The sequence below is a fragment of the Cyrtonyx montezumae genome, unplaced genomic scaffold (assembly GCF_038088225.1).
Source record: "Cyrtonyx montezumae isolate F1298 unplaced genomic scaffold, pur_monq_1.0 scaffold_4, whole genome shotgun sequence".
Taxonomy (NCBI): domain Eukaryota; kingdom Metazoa; phylum Chordata; class Aves; order Galliformes; family Odontophoridae; genus Cyrtonyx; species Cyrtonyx montezumae.
This window is the reverse complement of record NW_027072045.1, coordinates 6,671,559-6,694,048: the sequence shown is the minus strand read 5'-3', so window position 1 is coordinate 6,694,048 and position 22,490 is coordinate 6,671,559. Positions and strand designations below refer to the sequence as shown.

General features: G+C 35.2%; 2 protein-coding genes across 3 annotated transcripts in view; both read left to right on the top strand.

The window, feature by feature from the left end:
* The window catches only part of ATRNL1 (attractin like 1), a 412,107-nt gene that overhangs the window by 293,043 nt on the left and 96,574 nt on the right, over positions 1-22,490 (top strand). For both annotated transcript variants that reach the window (XM_065746006.1, XM_065746007.1), the window contains exon 27: positions 5,826-5,933. In XM_065746006.1, coding sequence (XP_065602078.1) covers positions 5,826-5,933 — 108 coding nt within the window. The remainder of the gene's footprint in view (positions 1-5,825; positions 5,934-22,490) is intronic.
* Positions 1-22,490, top strand: part of TRUB1 (TruB pseudouridine synthase family member 1) — a 425,822-nt gene that overhangs the window by 373,539 nt on the left and 29,793 nt on the right. The gene's annotated exons all lie outside the window — the stretch shown is intronic.

Below are 22,490 nucleotides of genomic sequence, written 5' to 3'. Positions count from 1 at the left end.
TTAACATTTGTAATTAGTGGATCTACTTCTCTATTCCTTTCCAAACAGAATTCGTTTGCTGAATAAGTATTTTTAGAAACTTTCTGTGAATTGCAAAGGACTCTGCTGGCTATCAGCAAAATAATAACGGCTTGCTGAAAGGATTTTCTAGGCCTATTTGATTAAGAAGTGTACAGTACTGGAGTTTGGAAGGCCTGCAAAAAGGTTTTGATAAACCTTTAAAATGATTATGGTTACAGAACTATGTAAATGTACAACATGAATTCATGGGATTAGGTCTTTTTTAGTGCTTCTTAAATTTGAAAGCAGTGAATTATAGTATAGAATTGAATTTTGAGCTTATTATTGATTCTTCAATCCCAAAAAATCTTCATATGCCAAGTTAATTTTTAGGGAAAATATCTGAAGGGTAGATCAGAACTTCATTGTAACATGAGGCTCCAGCCATAAACTGCCTGATCATAAACCAGTGTTCCATTTCCACTGTAATACTCAGCTTTTTATACTCACAGCCATATAGAGATTCGGAATTCTATTCCAGAACGAAAAAGATCCTTAACCTAAACTCACAGCAGATTCACATTTTGCTCTTTGCTTCCTAATGTACAACACAAAAAAGTCAGTTCCCTGGATCTAGCAACAAAATGACCTTTTCCGGGCTCATCTTTTTTTCTCATTTTTGATTTGTTCAAGGGAAATTACAGTCAACTGGTATTTGGCTTCCAAAAAGGATACATAAAAACTTGACCTTTTAGAGTGGTTATTTTTTGGGATGTGTACACTGTATTTTAAGTATGTCTTAGGTATTGTTTGCTAGACTATGTCTAGTTTAAATAACCCTCCATTTTATTCAGTGTAACGCTAGGATGAAGAGTATGACTCCTTTTTTTTTTTTCTCAAGACAGACATTGCACAAACCTAAAAGCACTTTTTCTTCAGGCAGTTTTGAGAGAAAGTGGTATGGAATAGGCCCTGATATCTTAGTAACTTTCTGTAGAGTCTATTTTGCAGTGCAAATAGCATGTTAGTCTATGGCCGTCTTTGTAATAACTCATTTCCTACCTGAATGCACTCTTGGGTCAGAGCATTTCTACTTAGCAGGCTGGGAAATGAGGCACAGGGAAGGCAAGTGACCAGGATTATTTAGGAAACTCATGGTGAAGAGAATGAGTGAATCTAGACTGTAAAACTACTACTGCTGTCATGAGCATGGTTATTCCCGCTGCTTGGTTTACTGTGGTATCCTTTGTTAGCTTCTTAAAGGCAGTATATCTCCTGCAATAGTGGAACAGTGAGCTTATTTGAATTGGAAAGTAAAATAGTTTAATAACTGTGATGCACTGTTGCAGTGAAATCAGCTGATTTGGAAATTAACCAGGTAGGTCATTCAACATGTAAATGTGAAATTACTTTTCCAGCTATGTAAATAGCTCGATTAATCCGAAGCGATTTGTAACACCAGTAGTTAGCATGATAAAAGTTACAGAAAAGAGCACTCTGCACAAATTAAAGCTAGCAATCAGAGCCACATTGAATTATCACTATGTACTGTTCAGTTTGAAAATGAGAATTTGGGAAGTTTGTGGATAATTGAATTCTTTTGCTAACTAGTATGCTCATAGTTCAGTTGGATTTGTGTGTTCATTAAACCCATTGGGATTATTTCTGTTAATTAGATATGGCAATAAAATACCTCAAAAATATGACTAGCTGAATTGCATGGCTTTTTGAGAATGTCTGTTTTTGCAGAACTTTATATTCTTGGTTTTACCCCTGAAGTTTGTCAATGAAATGTGGCTGGTCACAAATTAGTTAATGCAACTCACACCGATGTTCTGACATTTATTTATTTATTTATCTATTACCAACAGTTTTCCTTGAAATCTCACCTAGCACAGGGCATTTTGATGCATTTGTTCTAGCTATTTGGTGCTTGCATCAGCATTTGACAGCACAGAAGCAGAAGGAGAGGAGTCAGAGCTGAGTGATGAGTAAGCAGAATAGGAATTTCAGATTAGATATTTGGAAAAACAGTGTTACTAACAAGTTGCCAAGAAAGATTGTAGAATCACTGTTCTTCAAGATTTTGAATACTCATCTTGCCAGAGTAACTCGTGACTTGGCATGATGCTGGTCATAATTATGCTTTGAAGAAAAAAAAAGAAAAGAAAAAGAAAATCTAGGATGTGAAGGATGAAAACCAAGGTAGAATTGTGCTATTGCTAAAATTATAGCTACCCTTTCATCTGCATCAGTAGGATCTTTGAAAAGGTTTTTCTATTCATTTGCTTACAGCAAAAATAGTCTCCTCCTCTTCAGCTATCCTAATCTATCAGTCTCTCAGGAATGTCTGTTACTGTTCATCAAAGAGAAGGTACACCTGTCTTAGTCCATACCATCTAATTCTTTTTTCAAATTAGGGGTTTTAGAAGAGCACAGAAAAGGCAGTACTTATTATTTTGAATGTAAGTCTGAATGTAATCAAACAAAATACATTCAAATGAAAGATTTCTTCTTTTTGGAACATTTTAATTCTCTTCAAAATGCATTTATCAGAGAAGTTCTGACCAACAGTAAAATGTAATTGTATACCCAGGCAAACATTTCCTTGTCATATACTTCTAGATGGGTAAACTCCTCAAGGTATATCACCTTATCCTATCCTGTCCTCTCTTGTCCTAACCTGTCTCACATCCACATATCCACAGAAAAGTCAAGTGAATTATACGTTTCCATGACTAAGTACTAACTATTCCAAAACTGTTTTTTTTAAAGTTCTTGGATTATATGAGTTTTGAGTTAAAAACTGGTGAATTAATTTGTATTATTGTAATATGTTATTCCTTACTGATTACAAATACTGTTTTATACTTGTGATAAGCTCTATAACAGAATATGAATTAATTTTAAAATTAATACTCTAAAATTGTTGGAAAATAAGTAAGAGATGCCTAGAAACCAAATCTTATCAATATTCTTGGACTTATTATCAGTCCCATGCTGAGACATTCAGGATCTGACTTTTCTATCATTTTAAATGAATATTTAGGCATATGCTTAAATCAGGATATTGTAAATCAAATTTTGATAAAATCAAATATTATATGATGCTAATGTCCATCTATTTTTTGTTTCCAAGTGAACATTTTCCTGCTACTGAAGAACCATATATATGTGATTTTTTTTTAAGTATAGTAATAGTTTTGATGTTTATATATACAGAAAACCCATGTGGTTCCAATTTCTATTATCCTATGTTCATTCTACCTCATCTGTGGTACAATCTGTGTGTTTTTTTCATCTCTGACTGCTGAGAAACAGGTAAGGAAGAGTTCCTTCACTCTTCATATAGAACCCACACCTTAAAAAAAAAAAAAACTTGGAGAATTTTTCTATTTCCTGCCCTATCAGGTGAATGACAGGAATCTCCCAATGCGTGTATAGGCTATGTGAAACCAGTGTGGGGCTGGAGCATAGGGTGTCATACCTGAATGTCATCTGTGGTGCCACACTCATACTCCCACAGTTTTCTTTAAATGGAACTTTTTTTGGCCCAGTCTTGACACATGAACTGTTGTGAATGGTGCAAGTTAGTGACCTTTTCTATCCACAGATCTGGTTTTAAACATTATAATATCTTACTGTTTTTCTCCTTGTTCCCCCCTATTTTCTATTTTTCCTCTGCACCTTACTAGGAGCTTTAAAATGCTGAAAAGAAAGAAGCAGTATTTCGAGTAGAGCACATTTTTTCTTGATGTGCGAATGCTCAGCTGCCAAACTCAGCAGCACTTCATGGGTAGCTGAACATCTTAAAATTTTCATTCTTGTTTACAGAACTAATTAAGAATCTTCGTAGTATTAATCATCATAGTTCTACTCGTACATGACAGAGTATTGAAATTTCAGCACCTGCCTTGTGAATGAGAATATTTTACTGAGCAAATGTCTAAAACCATAGGTGAAGAAAACTTCTTACCTTAACAAAATAGGAACATATAAAATGCTCCTTCCTATATGTTCTGTATCGACTACATCTTTTAAATAAACATTTGTGCATTTGTAGCGTATGTTATTCTGCTCAATTAACTACTTTTTCCAAGCAGTTCTATTTGTTTAAAATGATGTCTGGCTTCTCTTTAAAAAGTATGCATTTGTCAATAGCTTTGTAGGCATACAGTACTGTAATGAAGTCCATATGGTAGGACTGCTCTAATAACATTGTTTTCTTTCATTTTTGTTATTTTAGGAAGAAAATGAGCTGGGTACAGTAATTTTATCATGTAGCAACTCAGTACTTTTACACTTTACATTTTTGTGGTGTTTATCTAGTTGCTGGTGAGACTTGGGAGCCATAGTAGTTCTTTCTGTCTGCAAATATACAAAGTTGTTATTTTTGGTATAAATCAGTACTGATGCAAACCAGAAACCATCAGCTTCATTTTTTAAATGGAAGGCTAAAATATTAATTTCTAACCATCTAGATATTCAAAATAGGCTTTCATTTATTCTTCACTCACAGACATCTCAGTTATCCCCTTGGTATGATGTACTGGAGACCCATTGGTGTGATTGCCCACTGAAAGATTCAGAGCGTGGCTGTGAACATAGGGCCTTGGTAGTATAATGGGTATGAGTTAAGAGTCTGCTGAACTGTTTTGATTTAATGGTCTGAGTGTTTCTTTAGATTTCTAAAGACAATCTTAAAATGCAAGAAAAAAGATACATGAGAAGTATTACAATATGAGGTTGTTGCTATGTCATAGGCCTTAAATCAAGAGTGTTTATTGGTAAGCTACCAGAAATATTTGTTTGTGTACCCTTTACTGTTTTAAACGTTTTTATGAGCAGTGTGCCACAGTGCAAGTGTCATTTACATTCAAATGCCAGGTTCTAATGTTTTAAGCTTTTCCAATAAACAATAAGGAGAAAAAAAAAAACCACGAAGAAAATGAAACTGAGATATTTTCTAATAAAATTTTTGTAAGCGTTTTGTCTTTTCAAGATGCTGTGACATGCTGTTCGGTTGAAGGAGCACACGACTTTAATTGCATGACTCATTCACTTTAAATATTTAATAATGCTTTTATTAGTTGCACTGAACCAGTGGAGTAAGATCTGTAATATCTACTGCTGGTCATCATTTTTATTCATCATGGTTTAATAAGCATTATAATTACAGATTGAGGAAGAAATATGAGTTAGCTTTCTGGTTTTGCTTGGGACTTCTGTACACGCTGGTATGATTGGAAGGGATTATACAAGCTCTGTGAGCATAACTGATCATATTCACATATACTGATGCAGTCTTTCCAATACTAACACATTATTCTTCATATTTAAGTAACTGCAGGAATTATGCTGTATAAAATGATGAGTTCTGACACTATTAGCTCCATCTGGTTTAGTAGTAAAGTATGAAAATTTGAAGGCCAAGTGGGCTTTTTCTTGGCAGGTGTTCTGATGCATGCTTTATCAATGAAGTTAGACTTCAACTATTTATACCAACCATTTCCCATATCTGTTTCCAGCTTGCACAAATAGCAAAGTTATTTTGCATGAATAGCCAGCTAGGGGAGCTTTCATTTGGAGATTTCATCAGAGCTCAAGCTGAAAAACTGTTTGTAGATGACATAAACTCTCTAGGCTCAGTCCTCAAGTAAATACTGATGATGATCGTTTGGTATAAATTTCTCCCTTTAATATTAAAAATGTGAGTATTTGCATGCTATTTGCATTCTTACGTTGTAATGGATAGTATAGTAGGGAAGCCTAATATTTGGTGCACTTTTTAATGTTTTGTTAAAACATCATTTTTTCCTCATCAGCAACTTATGCGGGAGCGACAGCAGATGGCCAGCCGCCCCTTTGCTTCTGTCGATGTAGCACTGGAAGTAGGAGCTGAGCAAACAGACTTTCTACGAGGGCCATTAGAGGTAGGAACAGTGGTGCTGACAAGGGACCATTGTGATTTGCATATTTATATTGCTAGTCTCATCTGCATCTGCTTTTGAAACCAAGCAGTGTCTGATTACCTGGAGCTGACAAGTCTCAGCTACATATGTTGTGCCATTTTCAAGGTGCATAGTTTTAATAGCATGACATGAGCTGTAACAAAAGCCACTAGAGAATCTATTAGCCTCGGCTGGAGTGACAGTCAGCTAACCTGGCACTCCTTCCATGATGGATATGAGCTGGAGAAATCCAAGATGTGGGAGGAAACAAACCTCGTGCTCAGTCCTTTGAGTACACAGTGCCCCCTAGTTAACATCTATCTTAATTAGCAGAGGTTGTAGCAGACAAACAAATAAATAAATAAAGCAGCTGTGAGTAGCATTTTGGTATTTTATAGGTACAGTTTTAAAGAACACTGAGTATACTGCACATTGTCATTTGTAGGTAATGGCTACATTACTGCATTCTTTTATTGTAATTGCAGACCATTGAAAAAGAAATAATAATATGCATAGCAATGTAATATTGGAATAGTGTAATAATGCATGAAATGGATTCTGGAAGTTTCACCTGAAAATAGAAGGAGAATTACAATATGTGGATAATAATGGATATCTAATCTAAATTGGTCTTTTGGTAGATGGTAATCCTCTGTTCCTTTACTTTTATTTACAATATTGTGTTTACAGTTATTACTTTATCTTATTTATGGTGGGACCTGAGAATGAGGTGTGATAGCTCTGAAATCTTTCAAGATTGTACTTTTCTTTTCACTGCTGCCAGTTCCTCTTAAATCCAAAGCTTCTCTTACTTTTCTCAATAGCCTCTTTCAATTGAAGATTAAATATGCTCTATCAAATCTCTAAGGTTCATGGAGAAGTGAGCAATGTGAAAAACAGATTCATAGCAAAAAAAAAAAGAAGTATCAACTCTTGAGTACTTATCAAATTGAGGCTCTCTGTCCTTCTACTGTAGAGGAAGCAGTCAGAATTATTTTTGCTGATATATTTAAATACTTAGATCAGATAGTGCATAAAAAATGCCATATCTCTTTGGAAAAGCTCTGTTAGTTTTGGGCAAAAAACTTGTCCCTGTCATTCACCATACTTCTGTCTCCTTATATCTTGGAGCAGGAGATCTCTCCAGCTCCCACACTGAGGACAGAGTACTCTGTAATTAAAAGTTAACTTTTTGGAATGTGTTTTCATTGTTTCTGAGCTGACATCTGAGAACATTTTCTCTGTTGTCTTTTCAGAGGGAGGCAATGAGTGGGAGCTGAGGCGTCCAAATTAATTCTGTACATACTGATTATTTAATTTAACTTTAGATGTAAACATCACAAGTTAATTGCCATGTCTTCTTCTCTAGTATCTTTTATTTAGCACTAAAAGAAGAAAATTTTAATTTTATTTCGCTGTTTTTGTTTGCTACTTCTTCCTAGACTAAGCAGTTTTCTAGTAATTGCTGAGTATTCTGTAAACATAGGGTTGGGTTTTTTTTTGTAACTAATTAATATACAGTGATGCACAGAATAAAGGCCATTCAAAATATCCTTGAAATTACAACATTGTGATCTATATCATAATGAAACATTGTGCTGAGCATTAAAAACACGATTCAGAATATTGACTGACTTTTCAAGTATATTCTGCAAGAAAGTGCTATATTGAGTTTATAATCCAGGACTATCCTGAATTTGCAAAAGGACACTAGAAGCTGTAGTTGCCATTCTGTTTTTCAACCTCAGATCTTCTTTGAGCTGAAGGGAATTTGGATCACACATCTATTTTTGGAATACAATACTTAAGGAAAAGAATAACATGATAATCATAAGTTTTCTTTATTGTATTATGTTAGAATCTTAAACTTGTTTTTATAATCCTTTGATATCTGGTGTCCGTTGAGATTATTTGAAGTTAGAGGTCTTCAGCAAAAATGAGCAATATACATTAACTCCCTTCCAAATGTTCCCCTGTCATTCTAGAGATCTTAAACTGACATACGAGGGTTTTCAGTTTTAAGGAGAGGAACTATGTCTCCTCACATCGTTTCTTGTGTTAAAGTTGTGTGTTATTCACTGATTCTTTGGATGATATTATTACATTTTTATTGACAGTGTGCTTTCAGTCACATTATACTGATCCATGGGTCCTCTGATCACAGAGCAATGCCATTGAACTGTTGCACACATCTGGCTTATGTGATCCCGGTTTTGTGCAGCTGGTGTTCAACATTAATACTGATGGTCTGTTACAAGTCAATATTCATGTGGCTACCTACATGGTAATTTCATTCAGCCACTTCAGCTAGCTCTAGTTCTTCTTATCTTTTCCTGAATATCTAGGGCAATTGTTTTACTAGAGTTTTATTATGCAGTAGAAAGGTAATTTTGATCAGTGTTTGGAAAATGTATTCTAAAAAACATAATAAAATTATACTGTACTTAAAGTAGACTTACTCTAGATATTTGTATTACAACTGATAGTATTTGGGTCTGCTTTGAGATAGCTGCAATTTGCAACGGGTTAAAATAAAACCTTGAAGACTACAGAGGAGCACTGAAATTTTGTCATTTTGGGCTCTCTTTCTACTTTGGAGTCTTTAGTAGCCAGCCTATCTCTCTTAATGTTTTGCCAATGGAAAGACAGTATTCTGATAATAACTCCTTCAAAAACGAAAAAATTATCTGTGTCATATTCCTTTTGATTTCTTCTGTCTGAGTGGGTTTTAAGGCTCTGGCAATAGCCTTTGCTCTTCCCAATTTAACTAATATTATTCATCCATTCTTCACCTCTTCAATCTGCCTTTCTGTGTGACTGTTTTAAAATGTGACATTAACAAGTCTTGTGTTGTCATCCATTCTGTCATGTTGGTCTTATATCAACACTCAAATATCTTATTGTCAGCTTAAACTTAACACAGAAGAAATCAAACTTAGATTTTCCCTTGCCCTGCTTCACTTTTATCATCACATGAACCACATATGCTAAAAATATTGATGTTATAGCCATGTCCTAATTCAAAATATATGAAGAAGTACCTCTTATTGTGGATTCATATTTATGATACTAATCTTCTGCCTTAATTTGGAGAAAAATGCCTGGTTTTGCCTATGGCAGCCACGATCTACATCTTAATCTACCTTCATTCAATGCCATTTCCCTACTTACCCTAAAGTTACTCCAGTTGAGGAGAGGCAAAGGAGTCAGGAGGGCAGTGAGCCTCCGGATTCGAAGAGGAGAAGAGGATGGGAGAAGTATAGTGAAGTGGCTGATATCCAGGGGAGGTAAAGAAAAAAAGGAATTCATAAGGTCCTACTGCTTACAGTTTCAGGTAGCGCAGGCTGTTAGAGAACAGAGAAAGAAAACATCAAAAGCTCTCTGTTCAGAGTTTGATAATATTGTGATATTTTGTGATACCACCATATTTTTTTCAGTACTTTTCAGTACTGGAATCATAAAAAATTAAAGTAGCATCTTACATCAATAGACATGATATGTATTTCCACCTAGTGCCCTCAATGTTAAAGCATTTTTTATTTCTTTCATTTCTTTTTTGCTGTTCAGTATATCATTTAGGCTGTCTTCATATTCTACTCTTCCTGTAAGGAACCCTTTTTTTTTTTCCTCTCAAATATAAATCACTTTTGAAGATTCACTTCCACTGTGCTGCTGCCAGTCATTTTAGTTAGTCTACTGGGCTCCCCGGTACAAAAAAGGCAGGGATCTCCTCGGAAGAGGCCAGCAGAGGGCTACAAAGATGATAAAGGGCATAGAATTCTTCCCTTCTGAGGAAAGACTGAGAGACCTGGGTCTGTCCAGCCTTGAAGAAAGATGACTCAGAGGGGATCTGATCCACATCTATAAATATCTATGGAGCAGGAGGCAAAGGGACGAGGCTTTACTCTTCTCAGCAGTGTGTGGTGATAGGATGAGTGGAAATGGCCACAAAATGAGGCATAGGAAGTTCCACACAAATGTGCATAGGAACTTCTTCACAGTGCAGTGACAGAGAACTGAAATGGGCTGCACAGAGAGGTGGTGGAATCTCCTCTGGAGACAAGACCCGCGTGGATGCCTCCTTGTGCAGCCTGGTCTTGGGAGTTGCTTTGGCAGCGGTGTTGAACTCAGTGATCTCTAGAGGTCCCTTCCAACACCTGCAGTTCTGTGACTCTGTATGTTAAGCGAAAATATTTTTTTTTCCTGTCCTGTTTTGCCTAACTTCTGGCTACTATTCAGCTCCTTCATAGCTTCGTCTCTTCTTCAGAGTAGGTAAGATAATTACGAGGATTTGGAAATTCAGATAAAATCTGTCCTTCTTTTCTAGTAAGCAGCAAGAAATATTTATGGTATATTAAACATGTTTTGGATTTCTCGCAATTTTGAAAACTATAAGATCATGCGGGTCTCCTTCAGAGATATTCAAGATCTGTCTGGATGCCTAACTGTGTGAGCATCTGTAGGGAACCTGCATTATAGGGGGGGTTGGACTCAATGATGTCTAGAGTTCCCTTCCAAACCCTGTAATACAGCAAATCTTTCTCATTTATCTGAGTTTCAGAATTGGAAGTTATGCACCAACACCAGCAGCTATCATTAGGCCAGGAATGGCTATTGGAAATCAGAGTGACTTATTAAAACACATTAAAATCCTGTACCAGAGTTTTGTGGAGTTTGGGTAATTGAAGCTTATACTAATAAGCTGTGTTGCTGGTTTCACTGGCCAATAAATTGTCAGGGCTTTTTAGCTTGCTTTATAAATAAATCCAGTGAAGCTGTGTTTGTTTTCTTGTTAAATTTGAATAATTCAATGAGTAATCTTTGAAACTGCAACCTAAGCATACTTCACTGTTTTGTATAAAATGAAAGTAGTTGTATGCTTTATCAGCATTCAGTTTTCATCATGTTGTTGACATAATGTCTAAGATCAAGGAACAGACTCTTACCAATTCAGATTGCCATTGATATTCTCAGTTCCCAGTTTTAGACTCGGTATAAATTTAGCCCCATTGTAAGAAAGTAATAACTTATTGAAGACAGTGATGAAATTGTACTTAGAATGGTCACTGTGTTTTCACTGAACATAAAGGCAATGCATATTTGGCAAGGAGTGCTATCAAAGACCATTATACTTGCATGTTTTGCTTATTTAAAGAGTCACGCTATATAATTCACAGTTTTGAGTGCAGTTGATTGGAGAGTTAAACTTCAAAAACTTCTAAGAACATACTGATTGATATATTATGTAACATACTAATGTTATATTATTAATTTTGTATGAAATATTAACAGATTTGGTTATTCTTTGTTGTTATAATGTGATAACTAGAAGTTATCCCACACAATCTTTTGGGTAAAGTAGATGTTCTCCTGGATAGGGAAGGATAGTTTTTCTGGCTAATCAGCCTGTTCCTACTTCTTTGATTACTGCTGGAGAAACTCCAGTATCAAGTGTAGATGCAGCTTCTGAGCCAGTTCGACAGCAATCACATAAAACAAATTGCAGGTTCTTCTGATTGCTTCTACCCTCAGTTTGTTTGTTGATACAAAGCTGGGAGGAACGACACACGCTGGAAGGTTGTGCTGCCATTCAGCGAGACATGGACGGGCTGGAGACTTGGGCAGAAAGGAACCAGATGAGATTTAACAAGAACAAGTGTAAAGTCTTGCGCCTTGGCCTACAAAACCATAGGTGGACCCAGGGGAATGTAAATGTCATTTAGACATCTACCCTGTTACTTACCACCATCATTCAGAAACTAAGGGTGCATTGTTTCTTTTGTAACTCAGAATACTTTGGATATGCATGTGAAAAGCTGCTGTCATTTGACCTCTCCTTTCTGATTTTAATTCTCTTTTTTTTTTTTCTTAGTAAGTTGTTGTTGTTTTTTTAACCCTGTATTAATTCCAAGACTGTATCATCCATATGATGCGTCTGTAAGCCAAGTTCTGCTTAGTATTGTAAAGACCTTGCCTAAATACTGTGTCCAGTCTGTGGCACTGCAATGGAGGAGAGAGAATCTAGACCAGAACAATGTGAGCAATCAGAGCCAAGGGAAATAGGTTTTGAAAGGAGACAAAATAATAACTTTCAAATATGCAAAATGTTAGTAGCAATCAGGAGAGCAATAATCTTCTCATTGTGTGCACTGTGGGCAACGAAGTTGTGATGGACTTAAACTATAGTAGAGAAGTTTTAGGCTTAATATCAGGAAAAGCTTCTCATAATAGAATGAATCATTGGAAGCAGATGCCTGGAGAGGTTATATAATTTCCTTTATCATTTTTTAGAACAAGTTGGATGAACAGTTCTCAGAAATGATGTATGGCTACATTAGTTACTCTCCTTTCAACTGTGCCTTTGTTATGAATCTGATTGCCACCTGGCTCTTTATTCTGCAAAATCTCTGACCATTTTCCATTTCTGTTGTTTGAAGACTTTAATTGCCTTCATTGCATTATTAGTTTGCTGTTACTGAACGTTTTTGACCCTTCCCTTCAATTTTGCTGTTACCTTCATTGATCCACATCCTCAGTTTACTTCCAAGATCAGACACTGTTAAGTTTCTCCATAACTTCATGTGATCTCCAACTCATTTTTTATCTTAACCACAGCATTACCATTTTTATAGCCTTTCAAAATCCACACATCCTAAACTAGTAGATCTCAAAGAAATGTAGTCAGATGATACACTTGATGCTGAAGAAAAGAATCTCTATTGGATTTCAATTTCTGTGCTTTTTTGTTTTTGGTTTTTTTCCTGAACAGTATTTCAAGAACTCCATTGTCTTGTGCTACATTTTGACCTTGTCTCAGTACATTCTCCTCTGCTCATTCCTTCAGTCTTATTTATCTGGAAAATTTTCTTTTCCCTAAAATACTGGGTTACTTTAAATCCTACTTTCAAACCTTTCTCTTCTCCTTTTCAAAGGATTCTTGAAGGTTCTTCTATGATACCAAGTAATGGCATTACTAAGATATTTTATACCATAAATATTCCATGTTAATTGTTAAAATTGTTGTCATTTGACAGATTTTTTTAGAATTCTGTATTGGTTCTGGAATGTATGCAGTCTCTAAACTTACAGGAAACGCATTTTTAATCCTTGACTTCTCTTATTTGATAACTTATTTCTGTTGAGTCAATTTACCTTCATTGACCAGGCATTATAAGAATGTGTTGAATGTGACAGATACAAGATTTGTATCTCCAACCTGGACTCCTGCTATTTCATGCTAACGTGTCTTGAAGATAAAAATTTCATCTGTGAATCACCTGTGAGCTCTAGGACATGTGAATCCAGTTAGTTTAGTAAAACTGTTTTTATTCAAGTTTTTTGGTCATAAAATGTATCCTTCAACTTCACAAAATGTGTTTTTGTATTTTGTACTGTATAATCAGATAACTGTAGAAATTGCTTATATATAAATATATTAGTTGTTTCTAACAGAATTGCCAACAAATTTTATGCTCAACTGGAACAATTAGCAGGATTTTTGGCTGACTAGCTAAATGTAGGTGTTTCGGCAATATTGGCATGCTGTGAATAGAAATTGTTAAATTACTGTATTATGCGTAGTTGCAAATTGAAAGTATCATAATACACATTCTGATTGTTTTCAAGCAGAAGTGTATAGATGTGTCTGTAAATGTTATGAAAAATGACACTTTACGTGCCCTATTTTTTTTGCATTAATAAATATAATCTTGTTTCATAAGGTAGAAAGGTAAAAACATCAGTGAATGCAAAACAGAGTAAATGTTTACGCACCACTAGGATTAGCTTTTAGAAAGGTTTCTTGAGGAATCTTGCCTTTGGATAACAAATCCACAACAATGTAATTTTTCTAAAATTGTTTAAAACAAACTTATCAAACTAGGAAATAACTTTACCACCAGGATAACCAAAGAGGACATATATTTTAAGTTTTTCATGGTTTATTTGTCTGGGCCTTTCTGTACACCTGATTTGAACATGGCATTCTCTGTCAGGCTGCTCTTCCTAGTTATATGCATTTTCCAGAGCTACAGAGTGTGTTCTTTCCATCTCAGTATCTAACTTTGGTTTTGCCTGTTTGCTTTGTGCATTGGATCATCCAATCTTGGATTTCCAGTTGCACAGGGGCTCAATGTGAAGAAGGCTGGAACATGTTCCCATTCAGGCAGACTGAAACATACACCTGGATTTAGTAGAGATTGAAGCTCAGCATTCTCCTTGCTGGGATAACTTTTCATTTTTGTTGTTGTATCAAATGTGGATGAAAGCTCTGTTCTCATTATGTGCTCATCATCATAGTGGGGGGGATTTAATATTGTGCTGCCCAGCACTTGTTCCCTGTGTTCTCAGCGGAAGAAGAGGGATTCTGCAGTTTAGATGTTACTTTTTCCTGCACATATTTTGATCAGTAGATTCATTTTTTTGAAATGGTTATTTAGAAATTCATGGTAATAATTACAAGCAGACTAAATCACTTCTATGGTGAGATCACAACTCACAATTTCAAAGAAGCCACAAGAAGTAAGTTTTTGGTAAGTTACAAGACATGGTTTAATTTCACTGGCTAAAATAAAGCAGAGGTAGAAGCATTGCCTATGATGGTTTTAGTAATAACCAGCATTTTTTGTTGCAAAAAATATAATATTCTTATATTTTAAAAAATGATTAGCCCCAATCAGGTTTTAGGACCCAGTAGTATGATTCTTTAATTGCTCCAAAGGAGTTTGTTCCATGTAAAATTTATTTTGGAGATCAAAGGATTGCGAATGATATACTGCAGTGTAGTAGACCGTTCTGTAAAGTAGAGATTACAAAAGCAGTTAAGACTGCAGTGAAATTGGGAATATCAGTAAGTTTGAATCAGAGCCATCTCTTTGACAGGAATCCTTCTAATGAGTAAGCAGTATCTGTGATGTGTGATTGCTTCCAGTTATACACATAGTGTATTTTACAAATCTATTAGAGTTTCCTATAACAAAAACTGTAAAATATTATTAGTAGTAGAGAGAAGAAAATAAGTTTTAAACAGATATGTATGATTTTTTTTTTTTTTTTTTTTTGTCTTGGGTATATATTCACATTACTGGATTTTTATGTCAGGTAGAATTTCTACTTTCCCAGTGCTAATTCTCATACCATATCCTTGGCAAGATGACCTTTCTCTTATCTTTATTATTCAGCTTTTTGTAAGAAATGGAAAGTTAAAGGAGACACTGTCAGCATCTTGCTTCCACTGCTTAGGCCTTTGAAAAGGATGTATAAATATTGAACCATCTGGAGTTAATAAATAGAATTACTCTGTTGTGCAAACATCTTAATTGTTATTAAAAGGAAGGAATCAAATTTTGAACACACTTCAATATTAGTTTACGTGTAAAAACAGAATGCGGGATTCAGTGACTCACAACATTTGTGTTTTGCAACACAATACATCTACTGTGATCTCTACTAAATATAACAGGAGGAGCTGAAAAGCCTTTGGCAATGTGATCTAGTGAGATCAATATTCTCTGGACATGTGGATGCTATGAAGTGCATATTCCATTTTCTCAAATGACAAATATTCTCAAGCCATATTTAAAGAAAGAAAATATTTTACCATTTTGTTTTAAACAGAGACAGATAAATATCATAAATTAAATATCCATAAAAATCTCCAACTACTGTTGTGTACTCCTATGTACCTTCAGTGTTTAATCACAAACTGTGCAACATTCTCCCGTCATTCACTTTCTGGGAAGGTAAAGTTGCATAAGATCCAAGTCCAGCACGATATGTATCCACTAGAGCATAGTTAATAACTAGACTAGTGTAATTTCATACTTGCTTTGATGCATTTATTGAGGAATAGTGGCTTTATTTGCATGATCAAGTGCATAATAATTACAAAAATATATTAAAAAAAACGCTTTTATTTTCCCAGTTTTCTGTAGAAGTTGTACAATCTGACTATTTAACTTCATATCTGACTATTTAACTTCATTCTTCTCCAAAACAGTTACACCATCTGTTTCTGTTCTAGTAGGAAACTAATGGGGACAATATCCATTGAACTACAGAGCGTAGTATCACTGTGATCTATTTATAACCAGTTTACCTATAATTTGCAAAATAAATAGGTGAATTTTTAAAATAAGCTTCTTCTAATGAATTTTGCCATGCTTTTTTGGAAAAATTTGTCGAGGATTTGGGATATATGTTAGGGAAGTTTTTGAAAGATCTGCACAACTAATATGATTTCATTTGTGTTATTAATCTAATCCTAAGGAACTTACATCTTCTGTGATACCTGGAATGGTTTTGTTCCAAAAAGTTCCATTGTTCAAGATGAGCAAAAATGCCAACTTGATCACAGTGCTTGATCACAAGCCATCATGGCTTTAGACAGTGATTTAGATGTCCATCTGAACCACTGAGTACCCTGAGGATGAGGTCTGAATCTGTGAACTTACATTTTTTAGAAAGCCAGCACAGAAGGTAAGGGGTAGTCTGACATTTTTACAGCAATCTCTGCAAAAGCCTTTGTTACTGAGGTATGCACTACTAGTGTTTAAGATAGTTTTTCAAAGAGCTTGAAAAATCTGAGTTATATCATAGAGCTGCAGTCGACCTGAGAGCTGAAAATAAAACAAACAGCTCATTATCTTCCAAAATGTGGGGCAATTACTTCAAATCAATTGGGAAAGACAGATAGAATTATATGGAAAGATGCTTAATGAGAGCTAGGAATGAATGAGAAAGCCAAATGCTCTTCTAAACAGCATATTATGCTAATCGTTGTCTGATACACCTTCCTTGAACTTGTGGTGTCTTCAAATTTATTTTCCATACTCAGCTATGCTTTGCCCAGTTTTAACTCTAACCAGCTTTTCTTCATCACTATGAAGAAAACACCATTATGTTTCGGCACACTAACATGGTAATATGGTGAGCTTCTGTGACAGATGAATGCAAATAATTGTTAGCTGAGTATTTATTGCACTAGAGAACACACCTTCTCTCCAGTTGTTTTTTGAATTTTATACTGGTAAGAATAAAGAACTGAGCCTTGTTAGGAGAATTCATATTAAACTGAAATTCAGTATTTTTAATTATTGAATTGGAATTAGAATATAAACCTAATTGGTAGGAAACTGCATTCATCATGCACAATAAAATCATAAACTAATATAGGATGGAAAAACATAGATATTAGTCTAGGTTGGAAGGAACCTCCCAAAATCATCTTGGCTTGTTCAGAGCCATGTCCAATGGTACTTCGAATATCTCTTGGATGATGTTTCCAAAATCTTGCTATCCCCCATTCATATGTTTCACTACCCTCCCTGTGTAAAAGACTTTTCCCAATTTCTCATTGGAATCTCCCTCTTTGCAATCTTTTTCTATTTCCCATTATTATATCCCTCTGTGTCTTTGAGAAAAGGCATAGCTGGATTCAGCAGTAAGATCCCGCCTTAACCTTGCAGTAAAAGTGAACCAAAACTGTCACTATTTCTTTCTAACTCCCAAGCCACCTATATTTCATACATTTGTTTACAAAGATACCATGGGACACTGCTTTGAAAGTATTGCTAACTAAAGTCAATTTTAGTACTATCCACTGCTGTCTTACACTAAGCCAGTTGTATTGCCATCAGAAGCAATCAAGTCTGTAATTCATAAATCTGTCCTAGCTGATCCTAATCTTCTTTTTGTCTTTAGTTGGCTGGACATGGTGTATGGGTGGATTTCCTTCATAGCCTTCCCAGGGACAGTGGGAAGTTAGTTTAGCTGACCAACCCAAATTTCCCCACATCTTCCTTCTTGATCTTCTTGAAGATATGTGTAATACTTGTCTTCTAGCAGAAACCTCCCCGATCTCTTTGACCTAAGATAATAGCATTTTCTCAGGGACATTGACCAGTTCCCTTAGCTTCCTGTCTGATCCCATAAACTTATCTAAATCCAATTTATTTAAGGGGTCCACTATGGGTAGTATCCACCATACCACATTCCATCATATTCTGCCTGTAGGATTATGGATTTAAGAATTCTTAAGGGAAAGGAGGTGTGACATACAACAGCTATTACTGCACCCTGTGTCACTAGATTCCCTGCCCCACTGCACAGTGTGTCTGCATTTTTGTCAAGTAAGTATTTGTTCTTGCTTCTGATACACTTCTGATACACAGAAGTCCTTCCTGTTTCCTTTCAAATCCTTTGCTAGTTTCAATTTCAGCTGAGCTTTAGCTTTCCTGATTGATGGGACAGGATTTCTGTATACCTATGTACATAACATTGAGCTTATGCTGAGTCTAGGTATATTCTACTAACTCAACCAAACCAAGTTAAACAAAACAAAACCCGTGTTGCTCAGGTTTTCAGTCTTTATTTATTTATTTAACTATTTATTTTTGTGCACAGAATAAGTGTTGACTACAGAGCTTTTGAGTAAACTAGAACATCTTTAAGTAGCAGCATGTGATCGTTGTCAAAATCTTCTCATATGCTTTTGCTTCTTGGTGAGGCACATTTTTTGTTGTTTTATTTCTCATTATACTATCTGGTAAAGTCCATAATTTTTTTTATTGTACTTTACATTTTAGAACTTTCAATGTGTGCCTTTCTATGCTTTGCACAGTATTTTTAAAGAATGCGTTTAAATACTGAAGGTGCATATGCAGTTAGAAACATAGTTATGAGTTTGTGTCTTACATATGATGGGATGAATTGGGTTCAGGTTTTTGTTGTGCTGTTGTTATTTATTCTTTTTTATTTTTTTAAGAGGCTTTGTGGTAATCTTTGTGGTAGTCTATGGAGTAATAAACCAGTGAGGGTTAACTCAGAGGCCTTTACTTATGCTCAGCCTTAATCAATTACCCAATTAGAAACAGCGACAGTTCTAGTAAGAACTAGATCCAACTAACTAGCAAATTTGCCTGAAGGATCTTACTGAGAAATGCTGTGGAAAGCAAGTGTGAAAAGCTATGGCTAGTTGTGGAAGTCAGCCTGGAAAACTGGTGAGCTGTGGAAGGAGCTGTCTCCTTGTTTAGTGCTTGTTGCCTTGACTGAAATTCAATAAAGTTAAGTTGAAGTGCACTAAGATTGATTTCTATACAAATTGACAATGCTGTTTTAGCTGTTCAGAGAAGTAGAAAGAAAAGGAAAAAATGAGTTTCAAGCATATTCTTTATAGACGGTTGCACTGTGATACAACTTACAGAAAATTACTTGTGGTTGCCATTTGTATATTGTAAGAGCTGCTCTGTAGCATGGTACAGAACTGCTACAGAATATGAAGTGTTTGTATCTGACAATGTGTCTTCAGTATTGCATACAAAGAATGAAACCAAAGCTTATGTTTACTTAAGCTGCAAGTAACAACAACAACAACAAAAAGTTCTCTATTTGCTACGTATGATCTGATGCTACTAATGCTGACTACTCATCTACTTTTATAGATAACTTAATCTAACATCTAATACATTAATGTCTTCATTCATTGTAGTATTTCTTTTTCCAAGTGGGAAGTATCACTAAAGATAGTATAATAATAATTTAGGTAGATAGTGAATCCTCTCCAACTTCTATTCAGACACTGTCAACAATTTCATGCAGTCAAACTTGAAATCAGTGTGACACAATGTGTGATAGTGAACTGCCTAATCTCCAACTAATGATGGTAATTAGCCATATTTCAAGCAAAAGATAACCTGTACCAGATGAGAAAGATCATATTTCATACACTACCAATTATCAGAGATGCTGGGTCAAATGAACTTTCAGTTATGCTCCTATATGAACTATTCTATCATGGGGCATATGTATTAAAAAAGATACTTGTAAAATAAGCTTGATAAAGAAAGAAGAAACTCTTAGAAATTTATGGCTTTAGTGAGTAGTCAGCATTAGTGTTAACTTTTTATAAAGACTAGAGGGATTCCAATGGAAAGCACAGAAAGCTTGCCATCTTGTATTTTTTTTTTTCCCCTTCTGTTAAGAACAGAATGGCAGTTCAGTTCACCTCTGGTCATTTCTGCAGTGATTCAAACAGTACCAGCTTCCTCTTTTATAAAGAATATATAAATACAGCAGTTGTTTTCAGGTACCTAAAAACCCTTTTTCTGCATAGAAAAGCTAGCTAGCATCCCTGACTGTATGATATGGTGACCTTGGGAATGATCTCTGCGATGAGAATGAGGCTTCCCACATTGAGTGGGTATCTAAATCTTTCCATTGCAAGATTACAGTGGTCTGAGGCTCTATAGAAAATAACTGATGAGTACCATCATTTGTCTCAGCCTGTAAAACCGGTGAATAAGATGAGTAGCTGGTAAGTAAAATTAGTTCCATTTATCCACCGTAAATAAAACAGGAAAGTTGTGTGAGGAAAAAGTGAGTGATGGAGTGAGTAAAAGCTGTGACCTAAGACCAATACTACCCATTATAATAGCAGCAGTAAGTACCATGCCTATACAACTACAGCAAAGCAGCAGAGGAGGGAAATGTAAGTATACCTTCCTTTTACTTAGAGCATTCCTGTGTGATTGCAAAATGAATGTAACGTGGGGGAACTGGCATCGCAGTGCAGTCTGGAGGTGATGGTGTTCTGGTAGTAATGATGTTGTGGCTACAGTTAGCTCTAGAAGCATGCAACCAAATTAGGTGTAATATGGATGCAAGCTCTAAGACACAAAATAGGCTTAGTCATGTAAAAGCTGTAGTACATCCCTGTAGGAATTCTAATGTGCAAAGGTAATACTGTTCTTCTATAAATAAGTTGCTTGTAGTTTTTGTATTTTTTAAATACCATACCTAATACATACCTGTTTATGTTTAATAGCATCTTCCTGGAAATATCTAGTCACACCTGTGTATTTTTTACATGTTTATTTATCAATTGTCTATTAGAATTTCCACCCCCTTGAGTAAAATAAAGTGAGGAGAATATAAACATAGTTATTATTCTGAAATTCCTAAATCTGCATTCCTAATAAGTTTGTTATTGATTCTGAGGAAAATACTCAAATAACTGCTTAAAAAAATGATCATTTTATTTCTGTTTGAATAGTCTATATTCTCTTCTGGTACTAAAGGTTCCCTTATAAACATGAATGCATGAAATTTAGTATTTTCTTCATAAGCTGCAATCATATTAAAACAGATATTGTATTTACAAAGAAGATGAATGCCCTTTTTAGCTTTACAGTGAAATCTTATGTCTTCATACATGTGACTGACTAGGTAATAATGCAAATAAACCTGTAACATAAGGTGAGTGCAGATCAAAGTTAAAAGGAGTCGTTACAAAAGAATAAAATCAATTCATTTTGTTGGAATAAGTGGGGCTGTATGAACGTGTCTGAATTCTCTTAGTGCAGCTTGCCTGTTCTGAAAAGATCAACACCGCTACTGTTATATTTCATGTTTCCTCTCCTATAACATGATGCAGAGTTATTACTGTACTAATGGTCTGAAATGTTTCTAAACAACTGGCAAAGCTCCAATGTACTTTAAGTGTCATGGTTAACGAAGTGAGGTTTTTTGGTATTATCTAAAAGTCATTGTCATAATCTAAGTGGTATTTGTGGAGGATGGAATCAGGTTTCCTGAAGTGTGAATGTCTTCTGCTAATTCATAGTCTTAAATAATTTATAGTAGTAAATCCAATACAATGCAGATGAGAACCTTTGAGAGAAAGCAAATATTGTAGTAATTCAATACTTTAGTAGCCTTGTAGCTATTTGAAATAGTCTACTAGTGTACAATGTTTATTTTCATGTTAGGTATAAAAATGCTTCTTATATACCAGCAGATATTCATCCCACTTTACACACAGGAAAACTGTGGTGGGAAAAATTGGAAACAAGCCCAGATTTTCTTGTTCCCTATCCAGTGTCTTACTCATAAATGATAGTATTTGTATTGAATCTTTCTATCTTCAATCTAGATATGACATTCAACATAACAGAAGCCATAAAATATAACCCAATAATTACTGCAGCCATTCCTACAAATACAAGACTTAACAAGCAGTCATTCAGAAATATCTCAATTTAAAAGTACCAAATGAAGGATGGGGATAAAGTTCTCCCAGGAGATTCTGGTATTGTATTCTCTCTTGCAATAGTACTCCTTTTTAGATGTCTGATTTAGATTTGAATCAAAAGCCATGTATACAGCATAGCCAAGATGGAATACTGCAAAGGGAGACATCTTCAAAAGTTGCTAAAACAGGCTGTAAGAAGCTTGTTGTGCCAGATCAAAATTCACAACTCAATACAATTTCCTGAAGTTAGATGATCTGCTGTAACTTTCAAAACAGAGGTGGGACTGCTGAAACTATTCTTTGTCAAGGATTTCATTTCCTTACAATCACTGTAAATTTAAAGGTGGATGTTAAGGCCATCAGCTGGCATAGTCAAAGAATCATCCCAGAATTGAATCATGAAATCATTAAGGTTTTAAAAGACCTGGAAGGTCATCTAGTCCAACTGTCCACTACCATCAGTATTGCCCACTAAACTGTGTTACTAAGTACAGTATCTCCATGTTTCTTGA